We start from the raw sequence: 21,149 nt of genomic DNA on the forward strand, positions 1-21,149 counted from the left end.
TGAAAAGTGCAGTCAGTCCCCATTGGACATACATGATTTACCTGAACCAAAGTAATGAAAAGTGCAGTCAGTCCCCATTGGACATACATGATTTACCTGAACCAAAGTAATGAAAAGTGCAGTCAGTCCCCATTGGACATACATGATTTACCTGAACCAAAGTAATGAAAAGTGCAGTCAGTCCCCATTGGACATTTCAATGAAAGCAAGTTAATAACCAGAGATTTACATCTTTTTTTTTTTTTGCCATGCATTTTGTAAAAACCAGGGATCAAACGTTGACGGTTTTAAAAACAGTCCATTACTCCAGTCCGGGCAACAACAACGCATAGAGCTACTCTTTGATATGCCGTCACATGTGGGCAAAGCTAAGGCTTGGAAACACTGACAGCAAACGAAATCTGTGCAACACTTTACAAACCACAATGACCCACAGAGGAATTTTGTTTGTCTGTGTTTACGTTTTTACAGTCACAATAAAAAAAGTTTTTATTTTTTTTCTGTAACATGTATTTTGTCTGTACTGCCATATACCAGCATATAATGTTCAGAGGGTATATGTTTAAAAAAAAAAAAAAAAATGATCACATTCAATCTGATTCAACATCACATACTGGTAGCATTTTGAAATGGACTCAGCCGTGTCAAAGAAAAGAAAAAAAAATAGATATTGTATAAGTAATGAGATGCGATATTTTGGATTCTTATCTTTGTAATTTCCACATGTGAAGCTGTTTGGTTTTTTAACTAAAGAAACTGAAATTCCTTTCAAAAGAATGTCTCTAATATGACATCACACCAGTCCTGCGTGGCATTCAATCAAGCCGACAATGCTGTACTGCAGGCATCGCCGTTAAGAAATTCATGGTGTTTCAGTGCCACATATGCAACAAGGGACAGCACTTTATTTCATTACAGTAATATATTTAAACAGTACAAAATAAATGTTTTAAATGGGAGGATCACTGTCACAGGTTCAGTGATTTGAAATGCTTCTTTCATACTATTTGCTAAGCTTCTGAGGGGATCTTCTCTTTATTTCTTTCCAAATCCAAATAATCCTTTTAATGACAAGGTGTCCTTGGTTCATGAATGGATTGGAAAAATAAATATGTACAGAGTGAGAGAGAGAGAGTGAGAGCATAAGACAGACAGGCGGAAAACATTATGATAGCCAGGGGGCATTTGTGTACATTTAAAACACACTCTGTAATCTGAAAGTTATATGTTTATACTTCAAAACTGGCATTCACAGTTACTTTTTCCTTTATTACAGGTTGTAAATATGTTTTATGGTCTTATTTACAACAAAGCTGTGCTTAACAGACATGCAGTATCTTGTCATTTCACCAATTTGACATTTTCTGTTGCCTGACTCGCACAAAGCCCAAACATATTTTGTTATTTGCTTTTATTTATTTTTAATTAACACCTTCTTACTTGTTCTGAGTTTAATGCTAGTGTCTCTTTTTTACTAGGCAGATTTCTAGTTGCTTTCAAAATGCAAGACAGGGACTAGAAGCCCACTGTATAAAAATACCAAAAAGGCCCCTTCAGAACAGCGCTTCTACAGCAGGTGAAAGCGCAGGAATGATTATCCAGAAAAGTGACACTCCAACTACAGATAATAATGATATTCAATATTTCAGCAGCAACACAAAAGTAATGTATTTTTTCTTACAAACCTCAGCCCATGATAAGAATATCAGCCTGCAGTGTACATTCTCCATGTCAATGTTAAAAGCTGAATCTCCACTTTGCTTCCTGAGCTCAAATACAGCTTGATAGCAGCACTTATAACCCCTGGTTTTATTTCCATTTCATCTGTTGTATCCAGACTAGAACAGCATGTTCCTGGCTGGTGTGGCAGAGGTGGCTGGGCCATGAGTGAACCACCAACTTCTCAAACAAATGGCAGACTGGTGTTGTGGTAACTACTGGTGCTGGTGCTGCATAAGCACTCTGCTGGTGTTGTGGTAACTACTGGTGCTGGTGCTGGGCAAGCACTGTGCTGGTGTTGGTGTTGTGGTAACCACAGTATTAATTGTACATGCATACAAAAACACCTACACACCTGTGTTCCCTCCATCAAAATAATGTCAAACTAAAACCAACATTTCAATACAGTAATGTTGGCATTTTGAACAGTTCCAGAAAAGTTCTTCAATTAATTAAAACTTATCTTTCACATCCTAACATGAGTGACAGTTTTATCAACAGTAGCAGCTATAGCAACCTGGTTTTCCATTCAGGGGGCCAGCTGCATGCATGTGGACTTCAATACATGCTGGTGGTCCCACACGCACACACACACACCTCAGGGCAATTGCTACACAAAACATCTCTCAACAGCTCTCTGTGGAACAAGAACACAAGGTGTCCTGCAGCTGGGCTATCCAGCTCTCAAACACCTGCTGAACCAGCCATTACTGCTGTGTGGTCTCTCCGTATCCACAGGCCTGCCATCTGAAGAGCTCTTAACACAACAGCTTCTTCAATTTAAAGAGCATGCTGTGCGAATAATAGAAACTGGCCTTTAGCACAAAGACGCGGGAAAAAAAGTGTTACTTGATTTGTCAGACAAAGCAGAGGAGACACACCTTGCTGTATCGAGCATTGGACCTGTAAAAGTCTACAAGACCCTGTGCAACATGGCCAGCAGCTTGTTTTTTTTCACAAAAGGAACTTTACAATGACAGTTTCAAACAAATTAAATGTTTGTTTAAAAAAAAAAAAAAAAAGAACCTTGACATTGGTTTAACTTAAACTTTTATAAAATGAAAATCCCTCACAATCTACTAATTGTAACAGAAACAAAAAAAACATATTCTGCAAACTTAAAACGTCAACATTTACAGGTCTGTTACTGTATCTCTTGTTGTTGTTACTTTGGTAAATCAGCAAAAGTACAGAAACAACCTTTTTTTTGGACCCTTAGGTGTGCAAAACAGCAACACCCAACAGCAACAAGGCGAACCCTGCCTAGTCTCTGAGCAGACATCTGGACTCTACCTAACAACTAAACTGAACAGTTATGGCATCTACAATATTATGTCAAGTACAACACATGCAAAAGAAAAGACAATGCTTCCATATTACATATCAACTTATTAAAGTAGATAAAGTAAAATCTAAAATCTATTTTAAGAAAGTAAAACTAGCGTCCCCAGGGGCTAACCCTATTAAGATTTAGCTGAGGTTTCCTGTTTTTTGGTAACTGATGAATTCTAATCCTTCTGTCTTCAATTAAACCCCAGACATCTCTTAGACTTGAATCCCTTTGGAAAGCCTTGCCTGTGGGATGCTGTATCAGGTAATCTCCTTTCAATCTGTTCCAAAGTAAACCGTGAAGCACCGGGGGAGGACCTGATCTCTTTCTCTTCTCACAGCTCCCCTCAGGACCCCGCACTCCGATCGGATTTATCTTGACAATATATGAAGGCCTTACCACTTTTCAGTTCACCTGTAACATCCTTTATAGAAAGCTTTTTCCAAGACAGGCTTTGATGTACCTACAAGGTCTAAACATTCTGATTAGTTGCTTGTGTTGCTACATATGTTATCCCAATGAGATCAAGTCTGCTATCTGATTTAATGACAAGTCCATTCTAGTGTGTTTAACATCTAGCATCATACACCTCATGGACCGTAGACACGAATCACATTCCCACAGTGGTATCTTCCAACATACTTTATCTGCTAGACAGCACCTTGTTTTTCATTTAGCACTTTCAGCTTTGGATGCTTTACTGTCTCTGCAATCAGACCCGCATGTTGTCATTTATCTAGCAGGTTATCTGTATCAGTTCACAGCAACAGGGGACGTTATCAGTCTAAAGCAAGGTGTAGTATTGCTTTCTATGACCTGTTATAAAGGGGAAGGACATGGGAAGACCAGGATCATTCATGTCTCCTACCAGTTTGGAAGCCACTTCTTTGACTTGCATGGAAGAGTTAAAGCATTGGAGTCAGATAACTCCTGGGTAAGAGGCTGAAGAAGATGACCTCTTACAAACCCTGGATATATGATAATAAAGGGAGGGGAATGTGAAACTCCTTCTTGTTGGAGCTGCTCTATCATGTCCCCTGGAGGAGTTCAGCTTTGAAGCCAGAGGATCATGAGTTCAATCCCTGGATCCCCTGGGTAGATCACAGCTGCGCTGTGGTATTGTTAATCTTCATCACTGCTATCAGGAAAAAGGATGCAACAGCTCATGTGTTTCCTACTCTCTCCATCTTCTATTTCATTTTTATTAAATCCAGTCCTTTTCTTATGTTGAAGCTGCTGTAGAGTATAATCATCAAAGTGAAGTCAAGCACTTCATTTCATGATCCTGCATTCGACCCATCTCTATATTTTGAAGGTCTTTAATTATATACACTGTTATGTCTAATGGGGGAATATCATTACTTTCTTCTTGAGCTTGACATTCTCATTTTCATTTCTGAATACCTGTACACTAAGAGGTCCAGTTGGAGTCTCTCAGAGAGAAGCACAATTCCCCTTTAGCTCAAGGCAGTTAAAGGTGTAATGCCCCATACAGCTTAAATTGCTTTTTTATAGACCCATGTTGAAAATATCCGCTCCACAGGGGTTTCCTATATACATTCTCAGTATAACAAAAAATTATGAAAAACCAAGAGGGCAGGTAGCTTCTCTACCCTACATCTTAAACTACCAGTGAAAAAGTAGGATACAAAGACTGCCTAAGACTTAAGAAACAGACACCAATGAATTACATTTTAATGTAACCGCTGAACCCATGATTGTGGTCCCTGCTGATTACGGACTTAATTTCAATTAAACAATTGTAATTACACATTTATCTTTAGCTGTTTCTGGAGGCACTGGAGCACAAGCCAACAGCAAGATGCTTCAAGCTCTTTGATTGGTTGACGCACTGGGGTAATCCTGGAAGTACGTATATAATGCTAGCAGGTAAGGCAGCAGGTCAGAGATGGACATTACCTGTAGACTGTCCAAGATGACTCGCAGAGACTGCACCTGCCGTTTCACAGCTCCAGAGAACTTCTCATACATGGACGCATCGTACTCACTCATGTGAATTTCCTTCAATCTGAAATAAGAACAAAACAAGATGAATTAATAAGCCTGGGATGAGGGAATACCTTTTCAAGAGGCCTATTCTTTTTTTAAGCCAAAAGAAAACTCCAAGCCAAGTACCAGTGGAGCTGAAAGCAACACAAAGCTGCAGGTGTTCTGTCACATACTTACAAATGTAGATAAGTCACTGTTTGCACAAGAGATGAATGATTCTTTGCTGAAACAGAGCCAGATAACTAATCAGTCTACGGTTCCAGCCCTTTGTCCATACAGCTGTTTTCCTTTCTCGTTCCTCTTCATTAAATGAATGCATTACTCTGTTATGACTGTCTTTGTAATACGCCAAGCAAAATAATGGAAGGTGATACTGAACTAATCCCCCCTCTCGTCCACCTATTTAAAAGAAATAATGCCACTGATGATTATAGTATACAGCCTCTTAAGACAACAAAGGTAAAGGCAGGAATTCAAACTGAGAATTTTGCTCTTTATAATTCTTCTAACCTCTAATGCAAGTGCAGTAATCTGATATGTTGCAACCAACTGAAAACAAAAAGGGGCAATTAACTGATATACTGACACAGGATTTCTGCAGGAACACAGAATTTACGTTGGATTATTTTTGTTAAATGGTTGGCATTTTGACAGTTTTCTTGCATTGTTTTCTGTTTTGGCGTCTCTTACAGGTCACGGGAAATGGGACAATGTGGTCTCAGGAACAAATATTCCCAAATTTCAACATGTATTGGTTAAAACATGGTTTATACCTAATAGGAAATATAGTTTAAAGGGTTTAGCACAAAAACCAGGGCGTGGAGATTATCCAAGACCACACATGAACTATATATAGCCTATGCAGTGTTTAAAAACATGTGTGGTCTGTATCACTGATATATCCAGAGGATAAAAAACAAAAACATGGTACTGAACTGTTATCGACCACAAAGCAAAAAGGCACATGCAATATGGCAGCCATTTCAGGTCACAGGTCAAAGTGAATGGTACCGGTAGACTTCGCACGAAAAGTATCCATAACTGAAATGATGAAGGAAGCTTCTGAAATAGTGTGTGACATAGCAGTAGTTGAAGCACTGGTGGAGCTGGTTGCAGTGGGTTTAAAACTAAACTAACAACTTACCAGATATATCAAATACAATACAAATGTTTAACCTCTAAGGTAAAGTATGCTGTAGGAAGGTGAGCCCTTGAAGGTTAAAAAAACAAGAAATCTTAGCTGGAGACTGACTTATCTAGCTGCTTGCATTGACATGTTGGAAAAGTAATCAGATATTTAGGCTACCTTTATCAGCCACTTAATAGATATTTACAGATGCAGCAACGACAGTACTTCAAACTGCGGATCACTAAGTGATATCTGTCGGAAACACACACAGTAGTGGCACACTGATTTTGCTAAAAACCCTTTGTTTTTAAATCATTCAATTCAATGTGAATGGGTACAGAACAGCTATACTTAAGATAAGATAACTTTTGTTTGTCCTCTTCAAATCCAATGGCTCCCATCAGGGATTACACTCAGGGATGATCTAAAGATGCTCACACTGCATGACTACAAACAGGACCATTCTTATTTACTGTAGTTAAAACCAAACTAATGTGGCTCAGATTCCAAACTGAATAATGAAAATGCCTCTGACACACACCTAGGGTAAAGAGTAATGCTGGGAGAATACTCCCTGGGGCTGTGCTGCAGCTGGGTGTTTAACATTCTTATTGAGGTGAATAGTTATGATGACCACCCCTTTGCTAAGACCCCAAAGAAAAACCTCAGCCAAGCTGATATTACCAAGAGCATGAAATGGCAGTATCACCTTCTGTGACGTGGAATCCCTGACTACATCTGAGTGTGGTGGTGGGGCACTCTGGGAATATATGTGAAGGGAGAAACACACAGGAAACTAAAGAAACGTTCCACAGTTTATAAACCTGTACTGCTGTCACTTCAAGCACCTTGACTCCATGCTCGTAACTTTCATCTTGGTCTTTTTAACATGACATTTTATTAATTTAATGACATTTTTTTAATACCTTCATTGCAATTCGGTACTTTTGCTGTGTCACAGAGAAGTTTTACTTTAGAAATAAATAATTTTAATATTTTTTTTATTAAGTGAAAACTTAATTATATATATATATATACACACACACAGTATATAAAAGGGTTATAAAAAAAAAATAGGACCAACATTTTTTAATTAAAAAAATAAGTTCACTTTAATTACCTTTACGGTGATTAATACCGGTTTCTTTATTTAATTTAGAAAGGCTTCTATTTAATGTGAAAAATTACTTGTAAAAGTAATTTAACGAGCAAACGTCTGTCAAGTGATATTCCATTTTTTTTTAATTATTAAAATTCTTCTCTTTTAATAACGCTTCAATGTGTACTGTTGTTAATAAAGTCAGTGTTTGTTTATGTGAAATGCCAGCACCGCGTATCAGACTCAAGATAACCGTGAAGATCTTACTAAACAGCAGTGGTGGAGAGGCTGTGCAGAGCTGGCCGGTGCTCAGACAGTTCTGATGCAGGAGACAGTCTGTGCTCTGTGTTCAGACAGGCTGTGGAGAACAGAGGCAGCCTTCATCCCAGTGAATGAAGGCAACTGTAAAGCCCTTTCAGAACCTCCGAGAGACATTCAGTATGAATCGCATCATTCAGCACCCATGTGCCACGCATGCTTGGGATTACAACAATTAAAACTGCCAGCAATTCAGACACGTTAACATGCTGTACTATTAATGCTCGCTGACCACTTTGATGAGGATTTATGAAAAATCTTCCATGGAAAGCTTTCCAATATGTTTTCGGAATTATACTGTACGCATGTATTATGCCAGTTTTCTGTCCACTGTGTTTGAAAAGACATTATCTTCTCTGTAGCTGACCATGGCAGCCCTGCTTTAAGACTGTGTTCTCTCATCTCGTATACCTGTCTTTAAAGGCTTTCTCAGCCATCTCCCTGGCAGCTCTCTTCACCTCCTCTGGCACAGCGTCCTTCTCTGCCTGAGACACCTGGTGCACCTTGTGTCCTGCGTCCAGGCGATACGGGCCTCCCTTCCCACCAAGTCCCGCTGTGTCGCGACCCCCTGCAGGGAAACAAACACAGACACACTTCCGGTCTGAGCTAGCCTGGGTGAGGTCAAGCACAGGGTTCCCCCAAGCCACGAGCACACTTCTGGTCTGAGCTAGCCTGGGTGTGGTCAAGCACAGCGGTCCCCCAAGCCACAAGCACACTTCCGGTCTGAGCTAGCCTGGGTGTGGTCAAGCACAGGGGTCCCCCAAGCCATAAGCACACTTCCAGTCTGAGTGAAGTCTGGGTGTGGTCAAGCACAGGGGTCCCCCAAGCCTTTTTTGGCTCATGAGTTTAAGTGAAGTTTTGGAAAAGTAAGAAATATGTACACCAAACTGTTACTATGATCTCAGTCTATAGGAACCCTGTTCACATTTCAGTGTAGTAGCTTCTCCTTGGATTCAGGTATCAGTGGCTATTCTAGGACCCCTGGTGTCCACAGCATATTGTCTTTGTGTTCAACTATCAGGTCTTAACACAATCATAATGGGATGGCAAGCTTACACCCTGCTCCTGTGATACAAGCACCCTCCTAAACCCTGTTTTAAACATTATGAAAACACTGAGTTGCACATTATCCTCAGAGAATTTTACCTTACTATTTAACAGTGTTATCAGTCTTATGGAAAAAAAAAAACAAATAGCCCTGAATCTGAGACACACAAGTACATTTATTTTAAGCACAGGGGTATTTAACTCCCCAACAACTATACAAAGATTAAAAAAAAAAAATGCTGCTAAATCTAAAAGAATATTATTATTATGAACACTTGCATAAATGATGTCTTCAAAGAAAACCTGTAGTTGTAAACAAGATATCTATGAACGCGCTGTAGTTAAGACTAAATAAACCTGGCTGTGAAATTGAGTTTTCCTGAATAGGAACACAAAGCCACACTGGGTTCTTGTTTGGAGCTCTGTGCACACAAGCATCCTGTTGATAACTTTGCAGCTAATCCTTCCCACTCAGAGAGACTTGGTGTGTTTGCAGGGACTGTGTGTGCAATCCGGGTCTGTCAGGGGAGGCTAGAAGTTACATCAAGGAGGTGCGTGGGACAAATCACAACTGGTTTCTTGGAAAGAGATGAATATCCCTAAGTGTTCTAAAGTAAAGCTGTGTACGAAGCTTGACGAAGCTACAGTAGTGATTACCTAACAATGCATTTTAAACGCAAACACCTTTATAGTACCAACATTGAGGGGCTCAAACTATGGGGTCGAACTTTTCATTTGCATGTTCTATTGTATGATGTGAGAACTTTTCTTCAATGAAATCTTATTGCTCTGGATGTTGTGAGGTCCTTTGAAGTCTCAGATGGCTAACCATAGGAAAGCTACACAGATTTCCTAATTTGAGCTTTCATGTTCCAAAACTATCCCAAGGGTATAAAGTTAAAGCAACCAAGAATAGACTAGGAATACAGAAATAACCATAACCATTTGGCATGATACTTTAGATGGATTCTAACTCTACTTGTCTCCCTAGGAAGATGAATGCATTGCTGTATTTTGTATTATTGAGCTCTACACTTCAAGGCTGAATTGATTTCATAAATAATACTTCCCCATTTAAGAATCCCAGCACAAAACAATACCACCTGTCTATAGTGACCCCATGACAGCTCTGGCTTTACAAATGTACTGCAGCAATTCTATTGTTTTTTATTGAAAGATTCCAATAGTGAACTACTTCAAATCTTAATTTCCTTTCTCAAGAAACTATTATCACTTGACTTCTTTGCCTTTCACATACCACTCCCACTTACCAAAGTTATCTTCTCAACAATACAAACTATTGTATTTCTTTACTCACTGTATAAAGGTCATGTCTTACAAAACAATAACGTACCGTTATTTATACAGTGTATTATTATTATTATTATTTGTTTATTTAGCAGACGCCTTTATCCAAGGCGACTTACAGAGACTAGGATGTGTGAACTATGCATCAGCTGCAGAGTCACTTACAATTATGTCTCACCCGAAAGACGGAACACAAGGAGGTTAAGTGACTTGCTCAGTGTCACACAATGAGTCAGTGGCTGAGGTGGGATTTGAACTGGGGATCTCCTGGTTACAAGCCCTTTTCTTTAACCACTGGGCCACACAGCCTCCTTCCTACAGCCTAAAGTTACAAAGTGTATGCTTTGTAACTTTAGGCTGTAACATTACCTACTCATATAAACACATGCACACATCTAAGTCGAATTTTTCAGTATAATATTTTCTAATAATTAAAAAGAATAAAATAGGTCACTTGAACTGTCCTGTGAATAACAAGACAGCCTTATTAATGTGCCTGCAAGTGCAGGCCAGATGTGAGTGTATATCTAAGCTAATACCTGTTCCACCGGCCCACATATTGCCACCAACATGTGGCGTGTTGTCATGGTCAATCTTTCCATGTTTAGGAGAGCTCACATCCAAGCCGCTGTCTCTCTCAACTGTAATCTGAAACACAAGTCAAAGCACAGAAACTTAACAAACAGGGCAACGGGTGGCTTTGCGGGGTGTCTAGGGGGAACGCGTTGAACTGCTTGAGAGTCAAAGCATGCATGTAAAGAGTTTTCATTTTGCTAAAAGGTTTGCACCTGGATTTATCATCATCACATGGAGGCTTCATTACCTTGTGACACAGGCAAAGTATACTTACCATTGGTGCTAAAGAGGGTTAAATGAAAACAACAGGATATGAAGTCATTGTTATCAGCTGACACAAGCTAATAAGCATTTTTAAAAACACTTGTGGGTGGCTGAAAGATCATCAATCTGCTTAATTTGTACGTTAATAATTCAAAACAAAACAAAACAAAAAGTTCACTATCAAACCACTAACTTCCTAGCCTTTTTGATCCCAGTTGATGTGTGCATATCACTGCCAGGGGACACAGTGGAGGGTAGAGTATTTTCACAAAACTTGCTGAGGACCAATTTTATATTGTATCAAATTGTATATATTGTTTATCTTTCTATTTTGACTGCTTTCTGTATGTAATGTTAGTTTTGCATACAGATTTCCTTGCATCTCCAAGAGACATGAAGAAATAATAAAACAGCAGTGCAGTACTGTATCAAGACTTTTATTTAAGGGTCCAATTGACCAAATTATTTCACTCACATTTCAAGTAGCCAGACCAGGCATCCTGAACTATATCTCTTTTTTTAATGTTAATCAGTCAGTGTTTTTCTTTTTTTTCAGTATGCGTTTGGCTCTCGTGGTGTCGATTTTGTATAGAAAATGTACTGTTGGCTAGTGGTAGGATTTTCTGACAGCTGCCTACACACACATTTTTTATAATCAGTTTGCCTTTGAAGAAGATGGTTTTCTAAAAATAGACTAAAAACAACAGGGGCACAACAGTTCCATAATCATGGTACGGCCTGCGAGGATGCAAGTGAGAAAACATTCGACAACATCAATGTGTTTGTATTTTTAGAGTGGTGCTGCAATGTGATTGACTATGTGTGCTTACTTTACACATTACATGACAGGTGAAAAAAAAAAAACAAGTTCCACAGATATCATTTGAAATATTTATCCTGAGGCCAAATATACCTTTTAATGTAGAAAGAACACATGCTGTCTAGCACATTACAATTGTTGCCCATAAGCCTTTATGAATATCTATAGGGTACAGGCTCTTTAATCTAACTGGCACATACCAGCATGTTGAATTGAGAACCCAATATTACAAACGATCCTTTCAAATACATTCGTCATGAGGAGGATCTCCAAGTCACACAAAACAGCTCAAGTATACCTAGATATTATTATTATTATTATTATTATTATTATTATTATTATTATTATTATTATTATTATTATTATTATTATTATTATTTCTTAGCAGATGCCCTTATCCAGGTCGACTTGCAGTCATAAACAAAAATACATTGCTTACATGTTTAATTCCCAGTAAAGGGGAACACTGTCCTATTAAAATTACCTGAAACAAAAGCTTATCTTTCATCTGCAAGTCTGGGTTACAAGTTTAAGACAAACACACACTCTGATAACATGCTGTCTCCGCCTGGGTTGGGCAACTCTGGCAGTGGAGGTCTATTCTACAGTATAATTAAATAATGACATGCTTTTTTAGGGGTTTAATTGGTCTCCTGTACTGTCAACCCAACACTTTCAACACACGCACACTATAACAGTTCAGCCTGACAGAAGCGATTCACTGGTAAGACAGGGATGGTAGATGATCAAGCTGGCTCTCTATTCAACATCAGCTTTAACCAGCCTTGAAGAGACTTCTCATCTCTCATCTGTCTGCTGCAAAATAACTGAACTGTAGCAAAGCTTTACTTCAGTGTGCTCCAGCGGATCATTCCTTCTTGCCTTTTCACAATGGCCACCCAGCAAGCTTCCTGATATAGAATGTCAACTAGACCTACTCCAAATCTACTATTCTTTTGTACTAGAAAAAAAACTCTCACCTGGGAACGCTTAGTACAATATAGCTATGTATATACTAGGATATTATCATTTTTTTTATTATCCCCTAAATTAACAGAATGTCTCAAAACAGAATTGACGAGAGATTGGTCATGTGTAATATGAGCTGCATTGAAAAATGCTCAGTATTTATATGGGTTACAGCAGATTAAATAAATTACCTGTCATGCATTTCCATTCACTATGTGGTCATTCTAGCTCAAGTGGATCTGATTCTGGGGAGGTGTTGCCTCCATTTGTGGTTGGTGATACAGAAACCACATGTGATGGAGAAGAGCAGAGTAACTCATGCTCTGCATGATGAGTGTTGTAAAATGGATAACTCTGGGGTCAAGTTACCAGGAGAGAGTCATGTCACGTGACCTCCATATATAGCGTGCACTGCAGTCAGATTTCCGAGGGTATGCTAGTGATGATGGAATCTCCATAACAAATGTAAACATATCAGAAAGGTGCGGTTTTGCAAACATGCATGAGAGACAAGTGATTGCAAACGAAAAATTGCAATTAGTTTCTTTATCTCTAAAAGACCCAGCTCCTTCATAGGGAACTGTTGACACGGCTATGTTGAAACACACTTAACAAACTGGAGAATATGTTTTTTGACAGCTCTCCAAACTTGGCTTCTGTCTGCTCTGTGCTGTTATGTAACTCATTGCAGCTGTGAATTCTAATGGGGGAACCTTTTTTATTTTTAGCTGCATCAGTTTCATATTTGCAAGCACTCCTCGTCTTTCACCGTCTTCCACCAACTCAAACACAACTTATCATTCAACTTTGTTTTAATGCTGCAAAGGAAATCTGCTTTAAAAGCCCATTCATCACATTTTTTCCCAGGAAAAAGCTTTATTCCTTCAGCTTCTTGTTGCTATGTACATGCCTTGCATTTCAAATGGATTCAGCAAAACAATAACTGAACTGAAACCAGCCTGCATCGCTGCTCCTGGCTAGAGGCTAGAGGTCAGGCCACCACAGAAGGCAAAAAGCCTGTGAGATTAGGCAAGCAAGACCTTTCACAAACAGGAATGATCTTTGACTTCTACCAGGATCTGCTACTGCAGGGGGTAGATTTCAGAATAGGAATTTACATGTGAAAGTGGAGCAGTATGGTGTAATGGTTAAAACGAGGGATTAAGGCTGACTGACTTTGTGAACTTGTTGCACTCATTAGAACCCCATGTGCTTCACTCATTCCCAGCTATAGAGTTAATATATGACTTGCGTTGTAATCAGAAAAGCAGCATGAAAGTTTCCAATGCTATACAACAGTATATGTCTAATTGGCATTCTGTACATTAAAGCAGACCACCTGAATCATAGAATCTGTAGGTTTTGCATTTGCGTAAAACTTCATACTGTTGTCTTGTACAACATCTTTCACACTAAAATAAAGTACCACTGTACTTTCAAACTTTTGAAACAATTCACAACAAAAATATCACTGAATCGATGTTTTACATATTTGTCCAACAGGTATCATCACTGTGTAAAACAAGCTAAGCGACTTACAATGCGTAATGCTATGAGAACATTGTGCTTTTCATCATATACATTCCTTTGTTACTTAAATTGATAATCAGTTACCAGCGCTGGCATCTCACTATTTATGAGAATATCAGGTTTAATCTATAGATAAGCCTATAAGAGATTCAAAGGGAATAATTGACATTTCTGCACAGCGTCACAACTGTCACAAGATCTGCATCATTTACTAACAATCACACCTGCAAACACGGAGAAGAAGAGAGTAAATTCAGTGAATGATAAAACACGGTGTGATGAATCAGCAAAGCAATCCTGTTCTGATTGCAGTTGAGTTCATGAATGCATTTCATGTTTTTCAGTATTAAATGGTTCAGCAAGTAAAAAAATCAGCCAGGATTCAGTCTCCAAGTGTCTCAGAATTGTATAGAGTAACTGGAGGTAGTCTGTGCGTTCAGAGTCGTCAAAAAGGTGCTCAAGGAAGTAAACGCCCATTTTTTGTCTGTATATGTTAGTGTGCTTTTCTTTGTGAAGCTTGGAGTCCAGTGTATCCTGAATCCTTTGCTGGTACAGGACTGAAATTTAAAAGTTTTAGTTTGAAATTGAACTGTGTTCTAAGCAGCCACTGATGATAGACTATCAAGTCAACCTGCCACTATGAGGGGAAACAAACAAACAAACAAAGGGTTTGACCATTTGTAATCCGTGCATTGGTACGGCATTCCATCAGCTTCATTAAATGTCTCAGCCAGATTTATAACCCTGTGGCTGTTGCACCCTCTCATATATATTCCTGGATGTAACATTCCAGTCACTGGGTTGCCTCCAGCACAGGTTACTGCTCGGGGGGAGGGGGGATGGGGGGAGGGATGGGGGGAAGGATGGGGGGAGGGAGGGAGGGTTATACTTGGTGGCTTTGGTTTCACACCCCATTATACAGCTCATTAAATTTAACAAGACCCAGAAAAGAATACTCCAAAGTTTAACTGTGCTGCACTGAGGTTTCACTTGTCCAATATAATAGCCCATGTATACTTTGCAATAATGTATTTGAAATGTATTTGCTTACGATTGTAAGTCGCCGTGGATAAGGGCGTCTGCTAAGAAATAAATAATAATAATAATAATAATAATAATAATAATAATAATAATAAGATCTGTCCGGAGGCTGGTCTTAAAACTGTTTTGATTGTAATTTCTCAACGACTAGAAGATACTGAAAAAGCCATCTAGTGTACATGTTTGAATGTTTCAACACTATTGAATGTTTAATAGTTATGGATGACTTTAATAAAAAATGAAAAAGGCTGAGAAGAAAATCTTTCATTTACTTCTGTCATTCAGACCTGTTCTGCTGACACAGTATATGTAATGAAGCTGTTTGCTTCCAATGTAGATTAACTCCCTTGTTATAATCCAGCACAGCGTCAAGGGCAGTGTTACTGTAACTAATCTACAATAACTAATCTGAAGTGTGAATGAAAAACCACTGGATATGCAATAAGCATGTACAGGTATATCTGCTGGTACTATGTTATGTTATAAAAGAGACTGAGCATTTATAAATGACAAATAGGCTTTACACTTCTAATTCTAAAATGCACAGTATGTAACGTAATTCCAGAGAGACAAAGGGCAAATTCCACAACTTTGATGCAATAAGGAAAAAAACATTCACACAAAGCTGTCTTCTAATTAAAAGGACACCTACCAATTTCTAAAGACAGCTTCAAAGGTTAAGTGTCTAGATTCCAAAACGGAAACTTTTTTTAGAGCAGACAATAGGGACAGCTTTACGAAGATGAACTAAGGTTGAATAATGAAGTCATATCTGCAAAAAATGTGCAGAGGAAAAAATGTGATTTTCACTTCAATTACAACATTCAACCAGCAGGGGACTTTGTGCTGTGCAAAAAGTCTGCAAACGGACAACTATCAAAATGACCCACATGTTAATGAACCTCCCTTCACTGTGGTACACCTCACAATCAATTAAAAAATGTTATTTACCTCAAATGACACAGAAACTGCGGCACAGGTGTTTTCTTTGGAGCCTGTACTATACTCTACTTGCTTTGTGGTTTTATCCACAATCACCTGGAAGCAGTGTATAGTAACCTTGGAACATTGAAAACCATGTAATCATGTTAATTCCAGACGGGTAAGTAAATCTAAAGTGACCTCCTGGTAATCTCACTGGAATGACTCAATTACATTCCTAGTTACTTATTCTCCTCCCAATACACTACAGAGGTGCTTATCGTTTTTAGTTGAGACGTGTGTATAAAATACTGTGTGGAATGTGCTGCAGTGATTCATTTTCATACAATAGAAGGTTAGATCAAATAATTGAGCATGAAAGGAAATCATTCACAGATAGAATATTTGGTTAATTATTTCAGTCACACACACACACACACACACACACACACACACACACACACGCACGCTGATTCTATTTTTCTCTTGTTTAATTTTTTTCCAGAAGGAAATCCCAAGACTCCCTGAAAGTCACTATGTATTGCGCCGGGGCATATTCTGAAGCAGATGACTTTTCAGAGAGGAATAAAATCATTTTAATGATACAACTGATACTCTTGCAACTGCAGTTTTTTTTTAGTTTTATATCGTTAAAGTTGTTTTATTTCTCTATGCAACTGTCCCAGAGCCTTTGAATGTACCTCAAAAGCACAGCCCCTAGGCTCGCAGCAGTAAGGGAAGGTGACAGATAACAGACAGCAATGAGGCATCGCAGCTTCTCATTGCTTTCTGATCTTTTGTGAGGGCTGTATCTCTGAAAGACAGCTGCACCCACAAACAAACCTGCGATCCTGTATCAGGTATTCCAGCAAGGAGTCTTCATTCTTTTATATATGATTACCTTCAATAAGTGATTAAAGAGAATTCTGTTGAAACTAGTTTCTCTCTGGATATTTTAGTGTTTTTTAAATAACTTTTTTTTCTGGAAAACAGTTTTCACCCTCTACTCCCTCAACTACGTATTGAGCCAACCGCAAGAGGCCGGAGTCCTTGGTTGAAGTGGAGCCCCACCGGAAATGGAGATGCTATGCAGGGGTATCAGTTTCCAAAATAACAACTCCACCAGGTTACTGAACAAAAGAATCAAAAGATGCCTTTCCTGTCAGGTGCTCTGTAGCGATGTCACAAGCACACTTGGATGACTGGCCATAAAATGTGTAAACACCGGTTTGCCACGACAAAACACACAAGGCTGTCAATAAGAACGCATGTAGCCTTGTTAGAAACCTGTCTGTTAACATACAAAGAATCCAGGGAGCATGACATTCCTTTCAACAGTCTTACCTGTGGTTACTAGGAAGAGCTGTTTCATCTGAGCTGGTTGCTGATGAGCACACAGCGTGTCCAGGAATGTGAGGGTCACAGGTACATTGGGTGGAGAGGCACTTAACGGCATTAATTACACCTCTGAAGGTGAACTCTGACAAAAGACTCTTTAAACAGCTTAGTCATTTTCTCAGGTAACTATGAATTAAATAAACCCTGCCCTGCAGCCTGAATTCTAAAGCTTACAAAATCAGCATTTTTACTAAAAGACTGCATTATTCATTATTGTTAATCACTTCGTATAAGCAGAAGACATGTCATATCTCTTATATTGAGTTGGTGGGTATGCGGCCCAGGTGACTTGACATGGATTGACCCAAGGCTATATTTTCAAAGTTTCTTAACTCAGATGAACTTCACACTTCATGTTAAAACTACCACAAGAAAAAAAAAGAATTCCGTAACGAAAAAGCAAGCATTACTGTAGTACAATTAATGAAATTGAAAGACTACAATAAATGAACATATATATCTTAATATACTGTAAACAGACTCCAATGAAATGAACAGTCTATTGTATATATCATGTTTAAAGTAAATGTTTGGGAGTTTCATTAATCATGTCTCTCAGGTGCCACCATGTGGCAACTTTTAAGTAATGCATGGAATTGAAGAAAATTATTTGAGAAAAAAAAATGGTACAGTTTAAAATTTCCAATCACAAACAAGACACGAACGACACCCAAAGCAGAATTGTGTCCGGGATTGAAAAGAAAAACATTTTTGATGAAGGGGTGCACACTGCAGGCCATAAAAGGTCTACATTTACACTTTGTTTACCTCAGTACATTTCCCCCATGCTTTCCCCACAGTTACACTATGCATTTACCACAGTGTGCCATGTTTATTATTATGCTTCAACACACCTCTCTCTATGCTTTACAATGCTTACCTATACTTTAGCAATCTTTCACAATGCATATCAGACTTTGTCGGCTTTTACTATGGTATTTCTTTTTATAAGGGGAATATAAGGAATAATAATACGATTACAAACAAAAATGACTGATAAATTCCCAGCGTCTGAACTTCATGTTTTCCAGTATCCAGGAGTCCTGTTTCCAGTTTCAAATGGTATGTTTGGTCTGACTATTTTTCTGCAATGCAACCTGGGCGTGCGTTTTGGTGTGTTCCCTGCAATATCTCTGTTTAGTCAGCAGGTGGAGATGTAAGATTTAGAATGGAGAAAACTACAGCAACTAAATGATAAGCACCACAGATGACTTGTATAATGGTTACAGTAGTAGCAATACGGTGTTTGTTTAGATTATCCAGTAACATAAATATATCACTGTTCAAGTCAGTTGTTAAAATGTGAAACAGCTTGTATAACTGCAGTTTTTTTTTAAATTTAGTGTACTGTCTGTGCCAAAAAAGTGATTCCACTATTCAAACCATAATTCATCTTCGCTACTGTTTTCATTCACACCGACACCTTTCAGTAAAGGGTTGAGAATTTAAAATGCTTTTGAGACAAACCCAAATTAGGCTGAAAAATAAAGATGCTGGAAATAAAAGGTTTTATTGAATTGGCATAACAACAGAACAGGATCCATTTGTAGTTTCAAAGAATAACAGGTGATTTGCAAGGGGTGTTCTCTATGTAGATTGCGTTCCTAAAATGCAAGCGCCAGACTGTTAGCCCTAATTTAAGGGGTCACTATTAAAAGCTAATCATAGTGTATGAAAGCTCACTGTCCATGCTGAGAGGCAAACAAGTGAGCTCTCCTCTGCTTCCACCTACAGTTCATTTTATATAGGCTTGTCGTAGTTCTAGGAGCTCAGCGAGGCTCACTATGCTAATCCTATTGGTTCCTCAGCCTATATAGTCCAGGCTCACCTTGTTCTGCAAACCTTTCTCCTCCACCTCCCCACCCCCTCCTTTGTAACTGTATCTCCCTTCTGGGGGTCGGTGGTCCATCACCCAACCTTGGTGACCTCTGAGCGACGTCGGAGGTCGCACCTCAAATGAGGGCGGCTCCTATCGGTCCAGAAGACGAGATCCTGGGCTAAACAGTCACTCATCCCACACTACACTTACATCTTACACTGCTGAGCTTCGATCTTTGAACAGAATGACACCAGTAGCAGGAATGAAAGTCACTTAACTCACAACATAGCCTTTACTGGAAGAGCTAAAGAAGAAATCAAGGCTTCCGAAATTAAGAAGTCTCAATTTAACCTCCCAGCTGATTAAATTGACGCTCACAGTAATATTGCAGAAGAAAACTTAGATATTCAGTGACATGGATTGCATTGCAACAAAAAGAGCACCTGAAGCTGGAACAGTAAGCAGTATGAACCATCTCAAAAATATGGTTACAAAAAATAAGCAGCTACCTGCACAGGCCTCCCATCCTCTTGTCCAATCATACTTTGCCACTCCAGCAGGGAGCGCTGGAGAGTATCCAATCCCGTCTCCCAAAGCCTCACGTACCCGCCCATGTCAACTGTGACCACACCCCCGCCGCCCATGGAGGCCAGCAACACGTCTGTGTGGGAGATCTTGGAGAGCCAGGAGGAGTAGGGAGATAGCGTCCTGGACCTGTGAGCAGGACCATTGCACAGCATGCAGTCAGTGAGGCAAGGCCAGCATACTTCTGATTCACTGGGTTAGAAAGGCCAGTCTAGGTCACACCTGTTTCTTTCAACAGATAATCATGCTGATTGTGCACAGATAACATGACATAACAATCTGGAAATGTGCTTGCTGACAGTAATTGAGACTTCATCCATTATATTTCAAATTCAACTAAGTTATTTATGTCACATTGAAAAAAAACCTCCCATCCTGCTTCATTAAAGACACGTCCACCCTTTGTCTTATAAAACCCACCCACGCAGCAAGGAAACACTGCTGGTGTTGCCATGGAAACTGGAATCTGAAGTTCAGTATATGCATAATAAAACAAACCTACAGGGCTTATGCTAAACTTATGCTAAATTATATTTATATCATCTACATTTACCCTTATAAAAGTTGACCTCATTTTCCCCCATGCTTTCCCCACAGTTACACTATGCATTTACCACAGTGTGCCATATTTATTATTATGCTTCAACACACCTCTCTCTATGCTTTACAATGCTTACCTATGCTTTAGCAATCTTTCACAATGCATATCAGACTTTGCTAAGCTTTTACTTTGGTACATTTTATAAGGGGAATATGCGGATAATTTAACATGACATATAGTTTGTATGTAACATACACACACGCATATATATATGTATATATACACACACACATACACACACACACATAAAGAGAGAGAGAGAGAGAGAGAGAGAGAGAGAGAGAGAGAGAGAGAGAGAGAGAGAGAGAGAGAGAGAGAGATTTTACCTTGGAATAGGAATATATTTGATCTTCTTTGAATTCAGATCGGTTACTTCCAAGTAGCCAGCAGTCTGTATAGGCTTTGTTTCTGTTTTGAAGTAAAACACAATTAACACATCATTTTAAACACACATAGTGCTAACGAGTGCTTCTTGGTGTTATACTATATACTATACAGGTTGTGCATATTTGATAGGGTAACATACGACTGGTACTGCTATACAAGATGTTTGCGTTATACAAGGCAATTCAATCATGTGATCAATTTTACACACATTTTATTTAGAAAATGATGGCACAAGTTCAGTTATTGCCACTGAAAGTTCTTAATATAACCAAACTTTA

At 38.9% G+C, this 21,149-nt stretch overlaps 1 protein-coding gene across 1 annotated transcript in view; it reads right to left on the reverse strand.

Moving 5' to 3' along the window:
• The window catches only part of LOC117407220 (von Willebrand factor A domain-containing protein 8-like), a 109,593-nt gene that overhangs the window by 11,172 nt on the left and 77,272 nt on the right, over positions 1 to 21,149 (reverse strand). The window contains exons 36-40 of the mRNA XM_059029384.1: positions 20,811 to 20,892; positions 19,808 to 20,012; positions 10,500 to 10,608; positions 8,017 to 8,173; positions 4,970 to 5,078 (exon numbers count right to left, since the gene is read on the reverse strand). Coding sequence (XP_058885367.1) covers positions 4,970 to 5,078; positions 8,017 to 8,173; positions 10,500 to 10,608; positions 19,808 to 20,012; positions 20,811 to 20,892 — 662 coding nt within the window. The remainder of the gene's footprint in view (positions 1 to 4,969; positions 5,079 to 8,016; positions 8,174 to 10,499; positions 10,609 to 19,807; positions 20,013 to 20,810; positions 20,893 to 21,149) is intronic.

The sequence above is a fragment of the Acipenser ruthenus genome, chromosome 8, assembly GCF_902713425.1.
Source record: "Acipenser ruthenus chromosome 8, fAciRut3.2 maternal haplotype, whole genome shotgun sequence".
In the NCBI taxonomy this organism is placed as follows: Eukaryota; Metazoa; Chordata; class Actinopteri; order Acipenseriformes; family Acipenseridae; genus Acipenser; species Acipenser ruthenus.